The 24,117-nt window shown below is 36.5% G+C and overlaps 1 protein-coding gene across 1 annotated transcript in view; it reads right to left on the minus strand.

The window, feature by feature from the left end:
- TTN (titin) overlaps positions 1-24,117 on the minus strand; it is a 274,226-nt gene that overhangs the window by 152,917 nt on the left and 97,192 nt on the right. The window contains exons 97-126 of the mRNA XM_032356075.1: positions 23,103-23,393; positions 20,814-21,101; positions 19,921-20,013; positions 19,509-19,794; positions 18,424-18,607; positions 18,128-18,217; positions 17,764-18,031; positions 17,390-17,650; positions 15,355-15,564; positions 15,074-15,151; positions 14,952-14,978; positions 14,463-14,522; positions 14,079-14,162; positions 12,383-12,448; positions 10,973-11,020; positions 9,657-10,061; positions 9,165-9,224; positions 8,654-8,731; positions 8,413-8,487; positions 7,718-7,804; positions 7,402-7,482; positions 6,363-6,446; positions 5,885-5,968; positions 3,741-3,824; positions 3,436-3,516; positions 3,212-3,292; positions 2,966-3,043; positions 2,584-2,685; positions 2,079-2,180; positions 144-224 (exon numbers count right to left, since the gene is read on the minus strand). Of these exons, the coding sequence (XP_032211966.1) occupies positions 144-224; positions 2,079-2,180; positions 2,584-2,685; positions 2,966-3,043; positions 3,212-3,292; positions 3,436-3,516; positions 3,741-3,824; positions 5,885-5,968; positions 6,363-6,446; positions 7,402-7,482; positions 7,718-7,804; positions 8,413-8,487; positions 8,654-8,731; positions 9,165-9,224; positions 9,657-10,061; positions 10,973-11,020; positions 12,383-12,448; positions 14,079-14,162; positions 14,463-14,522; positions 14,952-14,978; positions 15,074-15,151; positions 15,355-15,564; positions 17,390-17,650; positions 17,764-18,031; positions 18,128-18,217; positions 18,424-18,607; positions 19,509-19,794; positions 19,921-20,013; positions 20,814-21,101; positions 23,103-23,393 (3,897 nt within the window). The remainder of the gene's footprint in view (positions 1-143; positions 225-2,078; positions 2,181-2,583; positions 2,686-2,965; positions 3,044-3,211; positions 3,293-3,435; positions 3,517-3,740; positions 3,825-5,884; positions 5,969-6,362; positions 6,447-7,401; positions 7,483-7,717; positions 7,805-8,412; positions 8,488-8,653; positions 8,732-9,164; positions 9,225-9,656; positions 10,062-10,972; positions 11,021-12,382; positions 12,449-14,078; positions 14,163-14,462; positions 14,523-14,951; positions 14,979-15,073; positions 15,152-15,354; positions 15,565-17,389; positions 17,651-17,763; positions 18,032-18,127; positions 18,218-18,423; positions 18,608-19,508; positions 19,795-19,920; positions 20,014-20,813; positions 21,102-23,102; positions 23,394-24,117) is intronic.

Consider the following 24,117-nt stretch of genomic DNA (forward strand, 5'->3'; position numbering starts at 1 on the left):
ATAAAAATATAAGCAGTCTGTTTATTTAGCCACGATAGTTATCAAGATAGGCAATACAAGTAATAGACTGACTGTAAGAGAAGAAAAATAATGGGACGAGCCAAACACAAATAGGGCTAAAATTAATTCAAGGGTTGATATACCTTCTGCCGGTTCGGCTTCCACTCTCTTAGAGATAAAGTGCATCTTTTCTTCCACAACGTATTCTTCTGGTTCTTCCATCACTTTAAAGACATCAGTTTTAAAGAAAAGTTGTAGTGTTTTTCATGTTTAATTTCAGAGGTGATTTGTAACTTCAAAGAGTAATTACAATAATAAAAAGTTTAACACTTGCCAAATCCCCGACTGTTCCCATTTAAAACCTCCCAAAAGTGCATTTTAATTGAAGTGTATGCCTTAATAAAGAATTTGGGAAATAAGTTTCAGTAATTTAATTTTCAAGTGTATCATAAAGATAGTAATGCTTGTATTCACAGGAAGAAGAGGACAAGTACAAGACATAAAAACAGTCCTAGTGGCTCAATTAATAAGCATTTGAAGATAAGTTTCAAAAATAACAGAGCACTCTAGATTTGAAGGCTTCGGGGCAGGAACATACACTTGAGGAAACATAATGGATGATAAAATAGAAAAGACCTGTATTACATGTGAAAAACCTACTGAGGACTTGGAAATAAGCTTTTTTTTTTCTCCCTAGTTTTGTGGGGGCAAGTACAGTAGAAAAAACAGGTGTCTTCATATGGGTTTTGAGCCTATATGTATAAAGTTAACTATAGAATAGGAAGATCTAGTTGTAGACATATCTCTTTATACTAGAAGTAAACTTAACAGGCTACCCACTTTTTCCCTAGATCAAGATTTAATGAAAACAAAGAATATTATAGAAGGTCTCTCTTTTCAGCTATAAGACTGAAAGAGATTTATAGTAGATACTGTTAAAAATTGAAATCAGATTTATGCAATGGGAACTTTCCCTGTGTACATGTTATGTTTGGTTTCCCAATCATATCTAGAAGGGATGGGGCCCTTTTTGATCTATCAGATTCCTGACTTACGCTCAACACCTTGGCCCTTCCCAGGAAGAACAACAGAACCAGTGGGCCTTCTCTTGGAGTCGCGTCCCATCCTGCTCTGTTCCAAGCCATTTCATTAAGAGAGCACATCAGAATTTCACAAGGAATTTTCTTCTATGTGGAGAAGTGGGGCACCTTTTATTAGTCAGAAATGCACTCAAGGGCATCTCCATATAGAATTCTATTCTTCTTTTTTTTTTTTTTTTTAAGGAAGAGAGTTAATTTGTTATAGAACTTACTGATTTTTCTTTGAAGCAAAGCTACATTAGAACTTTCTTAGGAAAGTTCTTTCAGATAAATAGCTTTAGTCAGAGTGCTGGACTTTAGGGGTAAACCTAATGGTATCTTAATTCATTGAAAAGGACTGAAATAAAGTTCATTGTTCAATCCTTAAGAAACTGCAGAGAACTAGCATTATAGGTTATAGGTATAGGAATGTCTAAACAACAAACAAATTCAATCAAAGATATTACATAATTGTTTTTCCATACATGAAATAGAAGAAAGACCTATGTGTTCAGTGCTTCACTCTCAAATGGCCTTGACTTCTGGAATGTAATAAGGTAGTACAATTTCTTCTTCATTTAAAAACTGTGAGCCAGGACGCATTAGTGAGTTGTGCTGTAAAAACTACTTTCTCTTACCCATGTTTTAGACATTAGACTACCAGGTGATGTTCATGCTGCCCACCATGCTAAAACCAAGTGCTGTCCACTAAAAGGATAAATGTAGATGGAAACACCTGCGCCATTAATTACACGTAAACATAAGGCCTCCCCCCACTCCCTCCCTCATAGCAAGTAAGAGACGATAGACAAATAATACATTGGATTTTTACTCTAAGTAATGTTCCTGAATCTTGTGTTTTGATCAAAAGATACATCTAACGAGGCTCTTGGATAGTCACTGAACTTGCGTCCACTTTCATTAATCTGATAAACAATCTGTGCAAGAAAACAGCTCATCAAGACTCCAGATCATCTCTAGCTCATTGGCATTGTTTACCTTCATATTCTGTAACCTCCACTTCCTCTTCCTCTCTTTCCTCTTCTCTATAAACTGAAACGGATACTCTTTCCTCTTCTTCTGAATAACTCCACTCCTCCTCTGTGGATATTTCAAAAAATACTATTTAATTTAAATTCAGGCCCCTGGAAACACTGGTAATAGCCATGTGTTCCCTACAGCTGGATAGTGGTTCTTATAACTGCTGAATAGGACTTCCTCATCACATGGAAGAGAAAGATAAGGGAACTGTACAGCCCAAGACTGAGAAGAATATTCAGATCATGTCCAAATGTGGTCATGTTGACAATGATCACATTTTCAGCATCCTGTTCACTGTCTTGAAATGATTTAAGACAATTGCAGACACAAAAGACTCAGTCTCAGAAGGCTATGGCCAGTAGACATTGATAAAGACAACTTACAAGGTAAACAGTCACATCTGGAAAGAAAGACTTCAAGGAAACATGCACACCCATTTCTTCCCTCACTTCTGATTATATACCTTCGTGTCGCATGACTTCCACTGTTTGAGGAACTGCAACAGATAGTCTTTCTTCGGCAGCGAATCTTTTTTCTTCTACCACAGTTTTCTTAGAAACTTCAGCTTTAAAAAAGCATTAAGTTGAAGTGTAAAAGATCAAGAATCTTAAAAATCCTATTTCCCTAAGAGTTTGGGGAAGAAATGTACGGTACGCCACTCTCACTAACAAAATGGGAAAACGAGTCACGCAACAAACATCACGAGGATACACACACACACACACACACACACACACGCACATATCCTATCAGAAGAGAGATGGAGGGTCACACAAGAAGACAATGGATAGAACAAGAATTCACAGGCAACAAGATTTTTGTCAGAGGTCTGAGACAAATCCTACCTCGGGGAGGAGGAGCTTTCTTAGCGACAGGAACTGGTACAGAAACTTTCTCTTCAGGGACAGGTTTCTTTCGTAGAACTGGCATTTAGAAACATGGACTTTTAGAACTTCAGAGTTATCTTACTGAAGCCCAACCCCAAACACAGATATGCACCCACAATGTATTCATATCACAAAGCCAACAAAACCACCATTTGCCTTCTTACATGATATCATATAAAGATGGTTCTTGGAAAGAGACAATACCTTTTGATGGTGGCGCTTCTTCCTCTTTTTGAGGAACAGGTCTTCTTTCTTCAGGAACTTTCTTCTTTGGTATTTCTGGCACTTAAAGATAGCATTTGATTTTAAGATTCTCAGAAAGGCAAAATAAAAGAGCAACACAGAATTGGCATGCCCATTAAAGAAGGCATGCAATTAAAGAAGCTTGAAGGAAAGACAAGGTTATTTATGAAGATGGAATTAAGTACCTGCTGGTGGTGGAGATTCCTCTCTTTGAGTAACAATCGTTATTTTTTCTTCTGTGACAACCCTCTTCTGTACTTCAGGAACTTGAAAAGACATTAATTTTTAGAAATGACTGTATTTTCCAAAGTAGCTAATTTACAGCTATTTTTTAAGAAAGCAGGCAGGTGGATAGACACTTCTATTGAATTATTACTCACGCCATAAAACACTCGTTTTCAATTAAACTAACTCAACAGATAGTTAAACACAAAAATGTTTTGTACTCAAGATATAAAAATAGGGTTCTTTAGCAAGCAAGGCACTATACCTTTAGCTGGTGGTGCTTCCTTTTTCTTTGCAACAGGAACAGGTATCTTTTCTTCAGGAACAGGTTTCTTTGGCACTTCTGGAACTTAAAGTTTTTAAAACAGAACATTAGTTCAACATATACCACTTTTATGAATGGATGTAGGCACATACACCAATCTTTAGTAGTTCATTAATGCCATAGGGTTTCTATGCATTGACAAAATAATGCAGAAAATTAAACTATGATGTTAAAAAGGTCACAATGTAATAAATGTCACGAGTAATGTTATAGAGACATTTAGGAAATTAAAAATGAGTCATATAAACAAAAATATATGTATAAAATTCATTTGTTATATATTGGTATGCTTTTGATAAATTAGTCAGTGACTACACAAACGATATAGATTGTAGATATAGAATGTAGCAAAGTCTTGTTAGGCTTTTTATCAAGAAACGGAATCCATAATAAAAATGGATTTAATTTATCTAGGACTATCTTAGACTAAGACATAGTTAGAATATTTGTATCTATAGGATACCATTTTGTTCCATTTCTCTTCTGATTTTGTTTGGTTTTGGTGCAACTATAGTTTATTTGCAACTCAGGAAACACTCATGATAGAGTAGGCTTCTCAATCTGATAGCCATGTGTCAGTGACTTTTGGGGAGTTCTGTATATGACATTTTGTGAGTATACACATATATGTTTTTCTCTAAGAGACTCCATAGTTTTCAACAGGATCTCTGACCTCAAAAGGTTTACAATTACTTAGTTTCTCCATTCTAAGTGTTAATGATGTGGAATTTTTAAACTGACAGATGCATTTTAAAAGCATGCATTGCTGGCAATAATTGTTTCCATTTTAAATAAGATAGTTTTTGTGAACTCCTTCACTTCTATGCTTGCATTTGTAATACTCTAATGTAATTATACAGACATATACATTTGCGTCTGCATTTATTATTTATACATGGGTGTTTATACATATATATTTTTTACTATGCATATTTATTTTTACTGGTAGGTGAGACATGCCTCTGTATCTCCCTCAGCAGTGATCAAGGGCTTTGGTATTAGTACTGGTTTTAATAATATGACCTTTTAATCTATATGATACCATTATGTTCCATTATTTTCACATAACCATATTTTAATGACTAGATAATCAGAAATCATATTTTGATGACTAGATAATCAGGAATCATTTTTTTTAAAGTAAGACCCAGAATTCTGAAAGTCAAGAATTTGAGAAAGAGAGAAACAGATTTGTTTTGGGAAGAAAATGGAAAATGGGAAGTCAGGCACAATGGGAACACTATTTAAAATGTGTGATTTCAGTAAGCCTGGTTTTTCTAAATCGGATGATACTGAATTCTTACTGAATCTCTCTGTATCAGACCAGATGTATGCAGTTTGTAGCCTCGCCACATCCATAAAATAGTGTCTCTAACATCACCAAACCCCTCCCCACAAAAAAGAACAAACCAAATTCAAAAACCAAAATAAAGGAATTAGCACACTGAATCCAAACATATGCATATGAAAGGTCCCCTGACTAGTTAATCAGAGAACTGCAACACTTATGGTAAATATTGACATTCAGTTAATGTCAGGAAACATGGTCAAAGTAAATGTCAAAAATCAATGTTTCCAACTAGTCTAGACTTGCTGCTCTTGACTTTTCAGAAGAGTGGAGTTACCAGAAGCATTATATACATCTTTATCTCATTAACATTCAGTTCTGTCAGACACTTTCCAGTTGTGACTCTGTAACTCATCATAACTCACGGAGGTGTTTTTTATTAAGAAAAATCTCAAAGATGAGGGGTAAAAGAGTCTTTCTAGAAAGATGCCTGTAGAAAATGAGTTTCACAAAGATTTCTTCTTTCTCTATCAGAGGAAAGATAGTAAAAATTTAATATAGCATTTTGACATAGTTGCTTCTTTTAAGAACACTTTCTGGTGGTGTCTTTGAAATTGCTCAGTGTCATAAATAATGTATGTCAAGAGTAAAACCTTGGAAAGTAACCAACAAATGAAAACACCAGGGGCATCTAAAAGACAGAACAGTAAGATAGCATAGTACACTATGAAGACCATATAAAGCAGAACACTGGCATCTGAGGCAAAGGGCTGCCCCCTGATCAGTTCTGGTGTACCTTTTGGGGGAGCGGCAGGTTCCTTTTTGGGTACAGGAACAGGTTTTTTCTCCTCAGGCACAGGTTTCTTGGGAACTTCAGGAACTTTAAAGATAACATTGTGGAAACAATGTTGAGAGTTCTAGTGTCCTTCTGAGACATTAAGATTACACTAAAGCATCAATCCTCAGTAAGAGCGTAAGAATTTAGAAAGTCATTAAACATGCTCTACTTGTGGCAGACGTGTATGCAAAATAAATTGATACCACAGAGACACTACATACATTTCATGAAACAAACACTCAGTTATTACGGTCTTGTACTTGTACATCATTAGCTTTGGTACTTGTACAACACAGTACCAAAGCTAATGAGATCAACATACAGAGAAAACACCACAAATCATTTACAGATGCTATTTCGTTCATACACAGATCCCACAGAAAAAGATACAAAAAGACAGACACCAACAACTTTTTTTTCAAAAATATTATTCTACCTTTGGCTGGTGGAGGCTCCACCTTTTTAGGAATGGGAACAGCAACTTCTTCTTCTGGGACTCGTTTCTTAGGTGGCTCGGGGACTTTAAAAAAAATGCCATTTTTGAGAAATTGTGTGGTTTTACAATAAGGCAGGACAGAATTAAAATAAAGATAATTTTATGCCAGGTGAATGCAAGAAAACTCCACGTTAGAAGCAAGAGGCAAGGGAAGCAGAGGAAAGACTAATTAGAAAAAGTTGTGGTTGTTATTGACCTTTAACTGCAGGAGCCTTCACTTGGCCAGGAACAGCTAGGAGTTGTTGCCCTTCCTCAGAGGCGCCAGTGCCTGAGGTGCCAGTTTTAGAAACTTCACATTTATAAAGCAAGTGCATTCTAACATTGCATTACATTATCTTAAATATTTTTGGTATCCTAAATGTTTAACAGTTTGGATGGGGCATGTGGGGTAGGATGAGCTCTCATTCGTAGCAACTGCCAGTTTTCACTTTCTGGGGCGGTATAAATACTCCCACCCCGGCTAACAAGGGAGACATCAGGGTTGCGGAGGTGGGAAGGACGCATGGCAGCCCACCGCAATCTAGCACTTTGACCGCCTTGCCCCAGTCGATGTGAACAACAGAGAGAATAACAACACGCTGTACAAGTGGAAGTAAGCCGTCAAAACAGCTTAGCATAGATTTCAATATAATTTGTTTAATTCTGAGTTTACAGAGCTTAACTTTGAATCGTGGAGGTGGTGAACACTCGGTAGCAAAATTTCTATAAATTCAACCATCAGCTCTGGTGAGCTGGAACAAACTAGCTCCAGGATATCAAATTTCTACTCCCAAGTAGGTGGTCACCAGATTGTAAGGTCCCTGGAGCAGGGGCCAGAGCCTCCAATCATTGTCATCCCGCCTTCCTCAGAATGTCCACTATACCTAGTGGCTGTAGGTCTGCTGACTGTGTGACCAAGGCCATTCCGTAGCATTAACATACCCAGAGGCTTACGATGGAACCTTTAAAAGATTTTAAATTTAGAAGGAATCACTGATACCTTTAGGTGGAGGCTCAATCTTTTTGGAAACAGCAACATGAATTTTCTCTTCAGTAACAGTTTTCTTCTGTACCTCAGGGACTTTAAAAAATGTACATCTGAATTACTGGTATGCCATATTAAGGGTGGCAATTATAGTTCACAAAGCATATTGAAATACAAACTAAAACAGAGACAAGTGTGCAATGAAAAGACGACAGAGAGCTACAAGGAGACAGAAACACCTACATAATCGCAAATTGGGTCTGAAAAAGGGGGATCAAAATTCATCTAAAGCCCTTCCATTTGAGCCCCCAAATTCAAATGTGCCTTATACCTGTGACTGACATCTCCTCCTCTGTGTGAGAAGCAAAGAACATCTTTTCTTCTGAAATAACCATCTTCTTTGTATGCACAGCTGGTACTTTAAAGAGAGTATTTCACATTTAGTATTTCTTTTTCTAGGACAAGGTACCTGATCAAATACATATGTGTAAATTTGTACATTACATGTAACAAACATTACATGTAAGTCTTTAGACACAGAATGAGTGGGTTAATATGAGTAGCCTCAGAAATAAATTTAGTATTGACAAGAATACAAACCATGTTCTCATATATAGGGACAAATGACCCATGCAGCTTTATCAAAGATTATTAAATGGGAATCAAATAGACACAACTTCTTCACACGTAATGTGGTCCTTTTCCAAATCCACTAGGGTTTACTCATGTAAACAAGAGGATAGGGAATATTATATGCAATGGAATGCCTTGCATAGTAAAGTTAGAAGACTATTTATTAAACAAAATCTTCCTTTAATTAAAAAAATGTAATTCTAAAGCAGAATCAGAAACAAGGGGAATGTTATTATTTCCTTAAATTATACATATGTACAACTCAACATAAGATATATACTGTAGAAGGATGTATTTTGGTAGTTTCAGATTTGTGAACTGTTTAAATATGTACACATATAGACATAAATGAAAATGTTTAAAACTTGTAGCTGGAAAGACAAAGATGTATACCTTTCACTTCAATAACTTCTTCCTGCACTGGAATCCGAGGTTTTTGAGGAACAATCTTCTTTGAAACTTCGGGTACTTAAAAAATATGTACAAATATATTTGTATTGTGAAGAATATTGTTTTGCACAAAATTTAAAAATATCTTAGTTTAGATGATTACATAAATAACTAACATGGGAATATACATCAGTAAACAGATGACGTGTGTACATGGTATTAGAAATGTTTTAAATCATAATACCTTTGGTGACTTGAACTTTCTGTTCCTCCATTCTTCGAGAAGTCTTTTCAATTTTTTCAACTACTGGCTTCTTTACAACTGCAAGCATTTTAAAGAAATTGCAGTACTTTTAGAATTTCTATTGAAACTCTCTCTTTGTCCCTATGTATCTATGTATCTACGTATGTTTATATAGAAATATATATGTCTACATGCATATATACATATATATATATACATATATAATTTTTAAGAAAGAAATGAGTCTGGTACTCTGAAATTTAAGTACACATTTCTGTACTTGAAATATTTTGAAATAAAAAAATATGTATCATAACCATCTTTTTATCATCCTTTTAATTTTTGCATTAAGTACATTAGATATTCTTAGGAAGAAAATTCATTGAGGCAATAAAGCTTAGAGAAGAAGTTGTGCCTATTGGATTGGACTGGTGACTTATACATCTTTGCCAAACAAGCCATGATAATGATGTGGATGCTCTGATCTAGTTCAAGAATCCCAATTACATACCTTTTGGAGGCGGGGCTTTCTTTTCAGGCACTTTGGCTGGAATTTTTCTCTCGTGTGATTCTTTAGCAAAAACAGAGGAATAAAACAGGATGCTTAAGTAAGTTCTAGCTGACTGTATGAACTGCATAGGAAATAATATATATTTGCGGAAAGTATTGCGTTTGGGATCTTTATGGCTAATATGATCCCTGGCGCTGGATTTCGAAGCAGGATCGAGCAGAGATGCAGAGGGGTGAGGAAGTAAGCCCTGAACTCCTGCATTAGACGACAACCCTCGGGTTTTTGTGATATGGCAACATGATTCGACTTAACAATGTCAAAGCCTGAAAGTGACTGAAGAAATGCCAAGAGTAAGTTTCTAAAAATGTCTAACCTTGAAAGATCGAAATGGTCATTTCACTGTTTTCCTGTCTATTGCAGCTCAGGTTCATAGCCCTGAAAATATCACACACTGAGGAAAAGAGGAAAGAAGTGACCCCGGTTGATACACACCTTCATAAACCTCCTTTTGCACTTGGATCACTTCTCTCTCTTGGTAAGTTTCCTCCCAGTCTTCCTCCCCTTCATCATAACCTTCTTCCCTTTCGTAGTATTCCTGGCCTTCCTCGAAGTCTTCTTCCCATTCCTCATGAACTTCCCTCCTTGCTTCTACCTTGGTCTCCTCATAGTCTTCGTCTGGTTCTTCATAGTAAGGTTCTTCATATGGCTCTGTGTACGGCTCCACTTCAAGTTCGTCGTAAGGTTCTTCCAGAGATTCGATGAAAAGTTTCTTCTCCTCGTAGACAGCACGCTTCTTTTCATACACAGCCTCTTGTTCTTTGTGAACCTCTTTCTTTCGGGTTATGGTCGTTATTTTTACTTCTTCAGCCTTGGAGGATACGTCAATAATTTCAGGAGCTGAAATAAACAAACAAATAAATAGACAATATTAGCATACTAATTACATTCATACTGTTACTTCAGAAACCAAAGTCTATGTTGTCAAACAGTATCAGTATCTCAGATCCCAGTCTGATGTCGATAACTTATTACATCTTCTGTCTACTGGTTCCGTTTACTTTTTTGTTGGCTATGGAACACAATAAAGAGTGCAGAGAGGCACTCAATCTTCATTTGGGGATTTTTCCAGTGTGAACACAATGGTATTCAGTAACTATCCAGTGGACACATCTTCCATTGTTCTATGGGAACTCCAGTTTAGAAAGCTCCTGGGGTCTCACAGGATTTTTTAACATTTGATCATTTAATGGAATTTACATGTAATGTTAACCTCTATTTAAGTTTCCAATTTCTCTTTCAGAAACATTTCTAATTTTAAAGCTACACTTTTTTTTCATTTATTTATTTTCAGCATAACAGTATCATTATTTTTTCACCACACCCAGCGCTAGTTGAATATGACTCTATTATCAGTTTAAAAAAAAATACTCAAAATTGTGTAACCAAATCAATTTGTTGTTTTTATAATAACAACTTTTTAAAAAAATCAATGCTAACATTGTTTACATGATCCTTAGCACCTATGTTAGCTGCAACTGAAGCAAGTGGACGATGCCTCCCTTTCCGCCCCTCACCCAGTGCTTTCTCTGTGTCCACAGCACTGAGGCTGCATAATCATCTGCCTGCATTTCCTTTCCAGGGACTAGAGCGATAGGACATAGTCATTTCTCGTGCTAATTCTAATATGGCAGAGGAGATGCCTTAACTTTACAATCAGCTAGAAGCCTTCCATTTGAAAATAAGAATACAAAGCAGTGATGCATATCTCAGAGATAACAGAAAACATTTAACAATATCTTTTCATTTACCTTTTGCTGGAATCAAGGCAGTAGGAGGCGGGGGTTTCTTGTCAACCTCTGGGATTTTAAAAAATAGAATGTTTATTTTTAGATAATGCATGATTTAATGTTTACTAATCCCGTGCACCTTTGTCAGTCATTTGTACAATCTGTGACTACTGCTAACATACAAAATGCCTTTGTAATTTCCAAATTTATCTCAGCAGCATTGCAATGGAATGCCATATTTACAATGGTGAAAAGCTGAACTTTGATTCTAGCTTAGGTTGATGTAAAACATTTTCAATCAACATGAAACATTACAAGACTATTCAGTAGTAAGTCTAATGCTAACAAATAATGTTTGATTTTTTTAATGGTTAACTGTAAAGCTGAGGAAATACCCATGCTTTATGATGCTCTCTTCTGCCATAGAGTTTCTGGGAGTGGTGTCTTGTGCTCCTGGGTCCTCCTCCTTTCAGGAAGGATCTGATCTTAGTTAAGCATTTGAAACTATTTGCTTAAATTTAGTGATCTAATCTTCCTCTTAAAACCCTTCCAGGAGCACTTGGGTGGCTCAAGTGATTAAGTGACTGCCTTTGGCTTGGGTCATGATCCCAGGGACCTGGGATTGAGTCCTACATTTGGCTCCCTGCTCAGTGGGGAGCCTGCTTCTCCCCCTCCTGCTCCCCTGCTTGTGCTCTCTCTCTCTGCCAAATAAATAAATAAATAAATAAATAACATCTTAAAAAATAAAAAACAAAACCCTCTTCCAGGATATAGTTTAAAAGGGGGGGGGGGCGCCTGCGTGGCTCAGTAGGTTAAGCTTCTGCCTTTGGCTCAGGTCACGATGTCAGGGTCCTGAGATCGAGCCCTGCCCTGGGCTCTCTGCTCAGTGGGGAGCCTGCTCCCCCACCTCTCTCTGCCTACTTGTGATCTCTCTGTCAAATAAATAAATAAAATCTTAAAAAAAAAAAGGAAGTAATTGAACTAATCTTCCTTCACAAAGCATTTTGTTTTTCTGCAGGGACTGACAGCTCAGGTGAGCCAGGAAGGGTTTGGAGTTGGGTTGGAGCAGCTACTGGAAATGAGCACTGGTCCTTGGCTGTCTATCGGTAGGACCGGATCAAGAGCAGCTGTGGGACAGGCAGGCAGTGCCCTCCAGAGATAACAAGAACACTCTGGTGTTACCACAGTGTGCCATGGGCAGACATAGGCACAGGAGGATGGGGAGGAAAAAAAAAAAAAAGGGAAGAGTAGAAAGTTGACAAAGAGAAAGCAAGGGCTGAGTTCTAGAAGACAGTGAGAGTGAGTGAAGGCAGAGCCTCCACTTTGGTGATTCAAACTCTTACCTTCCTCCACCCTCCACTATTTGGGGTTTAAAACTGTTAACCTGGAGAAAAGCTGTAAGACTCAATTTTCATTAATTAATGATAATACCTGTAGGTTCTTCTTTGGGCTTCACAACAATTTTTTTGGTATCTTTCTTCACAGCTTTTTTGGTCACTAAAAAATAAGATATCAGACATAAGCAAGTAAAATGCTTTCAGGAAACAAAGAAGTTTTATTGAAATACTTTATTTTTTCATATGTTTTGATGGTAGTGACACTCTTGCCACCTAACTGTAAGATACCTGTATCAGAAAGGTCTTGCGCTAGAATGCAGAACATGGTTTTTGGATGGAGACAGAACATGTGGGGTGATTCTACATCTTCACTGATTTTATGCCTGCCTACATTTTCAAAACACAAAGAACGTGAACCGAAGTGATACCATAAATAGAAAAGGTACATGTCTTCACCTTGTTTCGCTTAGATAAGAACACTTTAAATTTATCAGGATGAAGAATAGCAAGTGAATTAGTAAAATTAAAAAATTAGTAAAGTTAAAATCTATGATATTGTGGAAATCTTCTTTGTTGTTGCTGACATTATACCTTGATCATAGCCCCTACTTATAACTTGAGTTATGGCTCTTAATATTCATGAATAAATAACACTGTTTTTAATTTTTAAAATATGATTTCATTTCCCAAGTTCCCCAGTGGGTAGTCAAACTTAGCCCTGTTGCCAGTAGTGCTCAAAGACTAAATCATTCATTAAGGTAAATTGTTACTCCTGACAAAAATATAAGTAGAAATTTATGATTTTTGATTCTTGTTCCTCTCTGCTATTAAAAGTAGATAAAAAAAGAAAAAAATAAGAGTAGATGAAATATATTTAAGTCTTCATATAAATTATAAAAATGATTTTATTTGTTATTGAGATGTGTTAGTCACAATACTGGAAGGTTGGTTTGTTTATTTTTCCCCACTGAATTTTCTCCGAGGCTGGCTGAACACCAGCTCAAGCTCTTGATAACAGAGGTAGCAGATATTGGGGTACTAGTATGCCGAACCCTGGAAGCCACTACAGAAAAATCTGACTATGGAAAAATCTGGCTTTGACATGCAGAATTTCCTCCTGAAGCAAGGAGAATTCTGACAGCAATTCTTAACTACCCAGAACTCTAGAAAGTCCCAGGCAGTCTGTTGATTGATTTAGTTGAGAGCTTGGGGAACAAATAGTATAATCTGTCTATTGAAATATTTGAAAAGGGAAGTTGCTTGACATGCTCAAGAGCTGCTTATTAGTGAACTCATTCCTTAGATAAGAAAAAAAATCAAATATATCAAAGAAACCCTAAATCACATTTTTGTAACAAAATAGCGAATTTTAAAAAGGTGTTAACCTTGTAATTGAGGAAAAAGGATACTATAACTTGCAACATGACTATAAACTAGTATGGTTTATTTCCAGAAGCTTCACTAGAAATTAATTCTATTATTTTATTGTTAAATATGTAGTTACATATAGCTAAAATATAAAATATGAAACATGAAAAAAAATTCACCATTAGTGTTTCAGTGATTACATCAAGATGAAATATTTTAATATTAAGCATTGCATTTGGTTTGTCTGATGATTTTCAGTGTTTTAATCACCTGTCTCACACATTTCATTAGAGCAAATAATTTTGAAAGGCAATTTAACCTGCTGGCCACAAGAGGGCCAACATGTTGCATTAGACAGCATGTTCTGGTCTGCAATAGTTGTTTATATATATTTTGACATTTAGGTAGATAGCATAAAATACCTTCAATGCGTTTTGCTGGTGGCTTCTTTTCTTCAGGTGATGGTAGCAACAGAGGAATAGGAGGAACAACCATAGGAGGGATTTCTGAGGAAAAGAAATGTCATCATCATGGTTTGGTTTCTTATTTTGTGTGAAGTATAATGAAAAGTCTTATGAGTTTCTTTCAGTAATCATAGGTGTTATAGTACCAATTCATCAATCAGCACAAATAAAAACAGCATATACCTTAATTGTTACTATTCTCTTGCTTTGATTTTTAATTACACAATGAAGACTATGACACACAAGGATGTGTTCTGGCTCTCTACTATGGTTTGGCCTCACTAATTTCCTAGTGGTACAGAACATTGTTGCTGCAAGCCCAGGTGTTGTGCTGGGTCTTACCTTCTGGAGGTACTGCTCTGATAGGCATGGTTGGAATTGGAACTCTGGAGTCAGGAATATCTGAAAAGGAACAATTGGTGGTAAGAATGGAGGCACTGAGACCACACATATTTATTAGTCAACTAAGATGTGCTTGTCAGGCATTTCCAACAGCAGAATCTAATACACAGACACAGAGATATTAGGATTCTTTTGCATACAACCACATAGGCATGTTTATTCCCTGTGAAAACTGGTTCTGTTCTATGGCCACAAAATTTTGGCATGATCCTAGATATCAGCTGGATGAGACCTTCTTATCTCTCATTTCCCAAGCTCACAAAGCCTAACAGTTATATTATTTCCCGAAAATCATTTTACTGAATAAGATCTTACTGAAAAACCTAAAGAATATTTTTAGACATTTCAGTTTGGCTTCCACCATTTACAAAAATCTGCTGAATATATTTGAGCAAGGGTTGATTTTTCGTTTTTTTTTTTTAAACTTACCAGGAGGCTTCATCTCAAGCTTAATTTCTGCAAAAGAAAAAAAATGACATTTTTGCATTTAGAGTCGTCCAGGCAGGACTATTTCAGGGATTGCAGTGGCTTAAATGGAGGTGTTCTCTGACCTTTAGTTGTTAAGTACAGCTCTGCTGTGCTTCTTGCTTCACCTCTCGGTTCCAGTCGAGCAATTACTGAATAGACACCTAAGAAGAATCATCAAACTTTTATTTCCTGATACATCTATAAATAACACTTCTTTATTTAAATACAGTATGGATTTATTTATCATTCTCTTTCCTAAAAAAAGTATTCTATATAGAATTACAGAGTGTAAGTTAGGGTAGAAATATATAAAACAGACAAGATTTAAATTATATATTCACAGGGATGCTGTCCACTAAATTACCTTCATCATCTGGGGTCACATTGTGGATGGTCATATAATGGCACCGACCATCATTCCTGAAGTTGTACTTCTGGCTCTCAGTCAGTTCTGTTGGTCCTTTGTACCACGTTACGATGGCGTCATCAAAGGACACTTCGCATTCGAAGGTGGCAGACTGATGCTCGCTCACCACAATGTTCTGTATGCGCTTCGTAAACTGAATTGGTTCAGCTGTTCAAGTATAAAGGAGAGTCAAAGTGAGATTGTACAGGAAGGAAATTTTTCCACTGTGCTTTCCCCTCAGGTATCCAAAGCCTCCACCTGTGTAACCAGCTGGAAAAATAACATAGGCTGAAAACATAGAAAAAAAGAAAGGGCTCTGTTTTGCATCAGTAACAAAAAATTATCCCCATACTTAAGTGTATTTCTTCAGGACCAACATAGCAAAGAGTAAGAAATCCACGAGCATCCTTAAAGCATTTGCACAAAAGCAAGAGTCAAAAGGGCTTAAGACCCAAGAGTCAAATTAAACTTTAAAAATGTTAGTGAAATTGGGGCTTCAAAATAAAGGGAACATAAACTTCATTTTCCTCTGTAACTTATTCACCTCTGAAATTCTTTCCTCTGTTAGAGAATTTTCCGATTCAGGACCTAGAATTGTTTATTATCTAGTATGCCATAACTTTCCTTGTGAAACTTTAAACTCAAGAGGAAATCTGAACTTCTCAATTTCAGACGGTTCACTTTTGAGAGTTCTGAAACTTGCTTTGTAAGCACCTGTGGCCATGTACGAAGGGCTCACCCCGCCCCTCACACTGGGAATGAATGGCAAGGGTATTTAGTAGGGGAATGGGCTGCAGTAGAGGATCTTTTTGCAAGATTTTAGAAGTCTGGAATTCAGTGTCTAGCTGTATCAAGAACATCTCAGACATCAAAAATACTCTGGTGAGTCTTTTCTTTTTTTTGAAGGATCATATAAGAATGCAATAATTTAAAAAATGAGAAGTCATTTCAACTGGATCCTTCACATAGAAACCTACTAAAATTTTCTGACCTTTAAAATAAAACCAGGCGTTGATATCCATGTAAAGCAAACCTGAGAAGTTGAAATGTTTGTGTAAATAAGTCACCTAATTATATTTTAACAACTATAAATGGGCACCCACCACTATGTTGAAACATCATTACAGCTAAAATGTTGCTCACTACAGTCCAAGGGAGTCTTCAAACAGTGCATATGATCAAAGGATTAGAAAATAAATATTATTGCTCCTAAATCCTGAGATTTCCCTTTATCTCAGAGATTTAGAAGGCTGGAATATAATCCTCGCATGAAATAATTATTTTGAAAAAGGGCTGCTAATCACATATGACATTGTTAATTTTATCTAATAAGTTTCAGACAAGTAGATTCAAAGATCAAAGGATTAGAAAATAAATATTATTGCTCTTATATCCTGAGATTTCCCTTTATTTCAGAGATTTAGAAGGTTGGAATATAAGCCTTGCATTAAATAATTACTTTGAAAAAGAGCTGCTAATCACATATGACATTGTTAATTTTATCTAATAAGCTTCAGACAAGTTAATCTCACACAAATTAATTTCTATAGACAAAAAAGATTTTTTTAGATCTATTAGATATAGCCAAGATCTTTTAGCAATGCTATAAAATCTAGTCATTTCCAAGATCTCTATCTTACAATGAGAATCATAGGGGTGAGAATTATGCAATTTATTGAAATTAAAAGGAATGATTGAATTTAGCAGAATTATGGAATTCAAGTAACTGTTAGTCATGTCTTTGTTTGGACTGAAGTCTGCCTTCGGTGAAAGAAAAAAAAAACATGTAAAAGATCCAGCACTTGTGTGAACACGTCTCTTGATTTAGTGTGCATCTTGAGATGTGAGTGAATCCTGGGAGGGTGTGCTGGGAAAAGAAAACACACGGGCACTTTGGAATACGTGTAATGGCAGGGCAGCCGCGGGAGGGGTCCTGCACCACATTTGCCATTGACTTTTGCACGAATAACCCCAGCTGCGGCCATTCACCCACCTTCGATTCTGAGCTCTGCTGAAGTTTCAAGGTCTTCATATTTGCAGGTGTACTGTCCCTGGTCTTCTGCTCGAACATCAGCGATGGTCAGCTTATGGACTTTGTGCTCCACTTCTGTCTTATGTCTAGCCTGGGGCTTAAGAATTCTGCCATTTCTGAACCATTCAGATTTTACGTTTGGCACGGAAAACTGGCATGTCATGGTGCAAGTCTGGCCTTCTTTCAAAGTAACATCCTGAAGATGCCGTTCCCAGGCAGGCTCTGCAGGTATGACACAGAAAACATTTTGTTTAATATACATGCAGATGTGCTCAACAGTAAATGAATCTCACACATTGCTTTTTTTTTTTTTAAATAAAAAGCTTTCTACTTACCGATTACAGTTAGTTTAGCACTAGCAATGTGTGGACCACACACCAGCCTATAATTGCCCTGATCTTTAAGTTGACAGTTTTTGACTCTGAGTGTATGTCGATCACCATCAATACTTATTTCAAATTTATCACTGGGCTCCAGTTTTTCAGTCCCTTTGTACCATGAAAGCTTGATTTCTGGATAATTAATCTTAATGTCAATTTCAAACACAGCATCATCATCTTTCAAAACTGTCTGATTCTCAATGTCCTTGATCAGAGTGACAGGCTACGAGAGTAAAGAATTAACACACATTAGTCACTCCTTCCCTTCTAATTCCCAATAACAGACTGTTCACTGTATTATCTTCATGATTCACTTTACCTCTGTCTGTGACAACCTTTGCTGAATAAATGATACAAGTTCCTCAAATTCCTTTTCATCCTTCTCTGACTTCTCTATTTCCTCAATTTCCTGAGGAGGAAAAGCATAGAAAGTATTACATATGGGGAAAAAACTGAATTGGAGGATGCATGATTATGTTCAGCTTCCATTATTGATGCTGCTTGGGTTATATTAAATGATCTCACACAGCTGTAGGGTTCTAGAAATTCAAAGGCTACCTATTAGATGTTTCAAAAGTTAATTTTTAAGATGACGTTATTTACAAAAGATCATACCAATCTATGTGTCTCTTCTTCCTGACTTTGCTTTAGCAGTTCAAATGCTTGAAGAAGACCTCGGAAGTCAGTGATTCCATACATGCGGGCATATTTTTCATATTCTTTAGGATCAACATTTTTGAGAAGTTCCATGATATCGATTTCCTCTTCTTCTCCAGATCCTTTCTTTAAGACTGGAGTCCTGAATGAAATCAGAAATAAACATGAATCACCTGTTTTCTATTTATTTTGAATTGCCTATCATCATTTAAAGATTATAAATATCAATAAGGCTTTTTTTCACCCTCTCACAAAGGCATAGTGCTATATCCTTTGTTTAAGAAATATTAGTTTTACTGCATTAACAATAAAAAAAAAAGTGGGTTTGGTGATGAGGTAAAGATTAGACCATTCTAAAAAAGCACAGAAATTTAATTGAAGAATTTAAGAAAGAATTTGGAATGTTTGTAAATTTTACAACCAAATGAAATAATTAAAAGGAAAAGCAACAGCACTGGAAAAGCATTAATAAGGGTAAATATCATGTGTCATGGGAAAGATGTGTGGAAGGAAAATGTTGATTAAAAACCGACTATATTGAAACATAATTTGTGTTGAAAGTATTGGTAATTATGGAAATGTTTCAAGTGTTGATCTAGGAAAGAATTCAGAACATGAGAAATACTATGTACAAACAAAAATTTCATATTGAGACAGATATAGATTTCTCTGTAGGCCAATTCCTTTGCCTAAAATTTTAATAAAAACTCACTTCATTCTCAAAACTTCCTCATGATCATTCAGAATCTGCTAACCTATGACCAAATACTGGGTGTTTGCTTATACGTTTCTGTGAGAATGTCTGTGTGCTTATGTTCATTTATCATCAGAATCTTGGAAGGGATGGTCCATGCCTCTTAAAAGATCTCTTTGTGACTGGAAAATGACCGTGTGTGTGTGTGGTTTTTTTTTTTTTTTAAGATTTTATTTACTTATTTGATATTTCATAATGTTTTTATTTCATGTTTTCTTTATGGCATATAAGCTTTTTTTTTAATTTATTTTCAGCATAACAGTATTCATTGTGTTTTAATTGAACTTACTTTTTCAGCATTGCTCTGAGATCTCCTTCAATCTTCTCCTGTTTCTTCCTTTCATCCACCTGTAGGTTAACGTTACTTTCAATTTCACCGTGTTTATTAAATGCGACACACCGATACAATCCAGAATCGGTCTTTGTGGTGTCTCTAATCTCCAACTTTGCTTCGTCGCCTTTCTGATGGATAAGAATGCGACCCCCCTGGTTCAGTTGTCTCCATTTCCCTTTTGTCCATTTAACATTTGGGATTGGATCACCTCCAACTTTTGCGATAAATGTTGCGGTGGTTTCTAAGGAAGAATGAAAGCAAATGAATAAAAAACCTTGATTTCCCCAAATCAGCTCTTCCAAAATTAAATCAGTGGTAAAACCATACAAAGTCAGTGAAGGTAATGTACCGCTCACGAAATACTTACTTTCTACCACTCTGATACTCTGAGGTTCTGACACGAAGAAGAGTTTCCCGTCTACGGCCGCTTTCTTAGCTGCTGGGACTGCAGCTGGTTTGTCTGAAAAACATTTACATGTTTTATTATCACAGTTACCTTAAAAGTGGAATAAATAATTCCTTTGTAAAATGAGCTTTAGGCATTTGGCAGTGTCAAAGATATCATTCACTCCAGGACTCACTACGTATGAGAGTGGATTATGGAAGATAAAGCAGTTTAATAGGCATTTATAACTACTTGTAGCTTTCGCATGCAGGTTGAACTACAATAGTTTTTTTTCTATAATTTTTTAAAAGATTTTATTTATTTATTTGACAGACAGAGATCTAGGCAGAGAGGCAGGCAGAGAGTGAGGGGAAGCAGGCTCCATGCTGATCAGAGAGCCCAGTGCGGGACTCCATCCCAGGACCCTGAGATCATGCCGTGAGCCAAAGTCAGAGGCTTAACCCACTGAGCCACCCAGGTGCTCTAGCTGAACTACAATCGTAAGAGCAGTGTCCAATTTCATATTTCTAGGCTTGGCTTTATTCGATCGATTTCCTCCAGGACTATGACGTTAGATTCCCTCATGTCACATTATCACAGATCATCTTTGGACCTTAATTATACCTTCTTGGATATGGTGGGAAGAGGTATGAGAAATAGGATGGTGAACTGTGGGTAATGTCAGACAATGTGTATCAAAATTATTCCCACTCAATTATCTAATACTTCAGTTATAACAAGGAGGCTATAAATTGCAAATGAATATTAATTGATATTTCTGAAAAATGAATTCTATTCTTACTTAAGTTGTAATACACTAATCAATAGGAGTGGTCATTGGCTTAACTGGAATGCTAATTTTGAGGTATCTGTACCTTTAATGGTCACTTTGGCTTTTGAAGTGTCGCTTCCAGCCACATTCGAAGCTTTGCACACATAATCTCCCGAATCTGCTTTCACCACATCCTTCAGTTCCAGCACGGCAGTCCCATTAGCAAAGCTGAAGCTGCATCTGTCTGAGGGCTTTACTTCCCTTCCAGCCTTCAGCCACTGGATCCTGATGGGTTCCGATCCCCGCACATGGCAGCTGAGCTGCACAAATTCTCCTTCGCTTACTGTTACTGGAGTAAGGTGCTGATCAAACACAGGTGGCTTCTTTGGTTCTGGAATTACAAAGATAGCTTTGCTTAAAAGGAACTTAAAGGCAAAAAGTTTCGAAATTCCAGAAAAGAAACCAGTTTTGTCTCTAACGGGTAATGAGCTGAATCAGTAACCGAATCAAGACTGATTCCTCTCTGAAGGCAGTAGTTGCATTTGTTGGAGTTTTTAAGGAAGATAAAGGTTGAAAAACAAGCAAAGAGCAGATGCCATGTTGACCAAAGATCGTGCAAGCTCCATGTCCTGACTAAACACTGCAAACATGGCAACTGGCAGTTCCCATAAACTTAGGTGCTGTACAGCACACTGCTAATTCCCCTGAACATGCATATAGCTGTATATTTGCTATGTATATTTGCTATATTTGCTATGCCCTAAAAACAAAGGGCCTCCTGGGGAATTCTGCTCATCTAGAGCAGCAGTTCTTGCCACACTCTGGGAAAGAAAGCCAACATTTGAGTAATCTGTGAACCCACATCGTAATATGTGATTTTCCCTGGTTTTCCTCTTTAGCTATGAAATGCAGCTACAGTAGCATTTAAAATCTCATCTTTGCCCAAGGGATATAGCAGTTGAAGCTCAGTGTTCAACTGAAAACCAATGAGGAATATACAGGTAACATGGTAGGAAGGGCGTGTACAACTCAATATTATGTAATGGCTTTATTCAATGATACTGAGAACTAGTTATAAACATAAGGCAACAGTCATGACTATAATGATTAAAACTTGCAATACCTATTCTTAAAAAAAAATTCTATGAAGAAATAGCCTCAGAATGTGATAGAAAGTACTCATCTACTCAATGGCAAAACCACCAGGGACATAAATCATGAATATAAACCACCATTAAGGATATATTTTTGTGTTTCATTACATATATTTTAAAACTAAATGAACTTAAATTCCATAAAATGAGTATGTTTTAAGTTAAGACAACTCAAAGACACAAGCCCATTAGTGGCATTAACCTATTACCTATGCCTGTGCCCTGAAATGGCTAACTATATCACATCAGAGCTGGTATCAAACTCCAAGCTGCTCTAAGAAAGTTGGCTTATCAAGTGATTTTGATGAATCTGCACCATAATCATCTGGATGAAGCCATTTTATGATCAGAGGACCAGAAAAAGGGATCTCCTTAAAAGATAGTCTATTTCTTTCCCTCAAGTTAGGACTGTATATGTAAATACATCCTCCATAATAGAAAGCATCTTTCCTCTCATCTTTTTTTTTTTTTTCCTTTGAACAAATTCTACTCTTTTGTCTGGGATTAACATTCATTTACAGGCTACAAGCTTTGGGTAGGATATGTCAAAAATAATCCTTTAGAAATAGAAAAGAGAGTGTTTCAGAATGTGATATAACTTGCAAGTGCAAAGCTAATGTGTTTTTCCATGACGAAATTTTAAGAAATTTTCAAAATACACATGCTTCATAAAAATTCATATATTACTGAGGCATGAATTTCCAAGTAGACTTAGACTGCTAACCACCTGAGAGAATTTTGGGATATGATTCACATGCTAAGATTTTAGTCCATTTATTACAGAACACCTCCTTTGCTGGGCACGTAATTATAAATAGTATGTATTTCAAATAAATATATGTGGAATTATGGCCAGCCAGTGACATCCCGTATATTTACAGTCATCCCTTAAACAACATGGGTTGGAATGGTGTGGTTCCCCCTTTGATACGAATGTATTCTTTTCTCCAGTTCACTGTATTGTAAGAATATATAATCAACTGTTTATGTTATTGGTAAGGCCTCCTGTCAACAGGACGCTATTAGAAAAGTCTTGGCAGAGTCAAAATTTACACGGGGATTTGTTGGTGATCCTAGACTCCATGTTGTTTAAGAGTCAACTGTGTATCTTCTAGAACTTATCTGGCCAACAGAATTAAAGAAGAAATGCACAAATCAGAAGAAATGCACAGGCCTAGTTAGCTAACAGGCAATAAGAAGAACACTGGCGGAGGCTGGGGACCACGATGATGACTCACCTTTGATGACAATGGAAGATGTGCACAGAGCAGAGCCCGCATCATTTGACACTTTGCATGTGTACAAACCAGCATCGCCCATGCCCGCCTTCTTGACGTGCAGCAGGAGGGTGTTGTTCTTGAATGTGATCTCACAGTTAGCCGTTGGGTGTATCTCTATATTATTCTTGTACCATGCAACTGTTATAGGCTGGGAACCGGCAACACGGCCCTCGAGTCTGAAAGAATTCCCTTCCGTTTCTTCAACAGTCTCTGAGAGTTTTTTAGTGAAACTTGGTGGGATGAGCCGCTCTGCAAGAAATGGCAACGGTATTTGAAATGGAAGCCATTTGAAATGGAAGCAGGTTATTGACAGAAGGCTCTTCAGGAAAATTAAGTCCTACTTTACATTAGAAGTTAATGCTAACTGACTAGATGCAGTGAATCAGTGTCCATTTCTAAACATCTCTGCTTCCTTCCACAAGCTTATTCTAAACTGTCCTGTGATTTATGGGATAAATGATAAAAATAACTTATGACCATTTACAGAACCACATAGCTGTAAAAAAAAAGAAAAAGAGGAGGGTGGTCTTAGGGTCATGTAGGATATCTACAATTTTAGAAAAATATAGATTTAAGTTTTCATGGAACAAAGTAGGTATCCATTGGTTATTGAGGTAGAATGAGAGGGGGGTAGTGGAAAGATACATCTGATATGTCAGAAATATACGTGTGTGTATGTATATACACGTGTGTGTGTATATATATGTATATTTGTATAATATAAGCTATAATTAATACTTTATTTTTTGCTCTATATAGTAAGCATAGAACTTTATATTCTATGCAATGTTAATAAAATGCTTACAATACATTAAAAAATATGGATTTAAAAAGATCACTTGTTCTCTAGAGAAACTTACTTCTTCTTCATCATTTTTATGTCATTTGTGGAAAACTGTCCTAAATTTCGCTGTCCTGATAGAAACTGCACCCTTGGAAAAGAACAGGAAACAATTATGCAAAACAAAAGATA

Source organism: Mustela erminea, chromosome 8 (genome assembly GCF_009829155.1).
Source record: "Mustela erminea isolate mMusErm1 chromosome 8, mMusErm1.Pri, whole genome shotgun sequence".
Taxonomy (NCBI): Eukaryota; Metazoa; Chordata; class Mammalia; order Carnivora; family Mustelidae; genus Mustela; species Mustela erminea.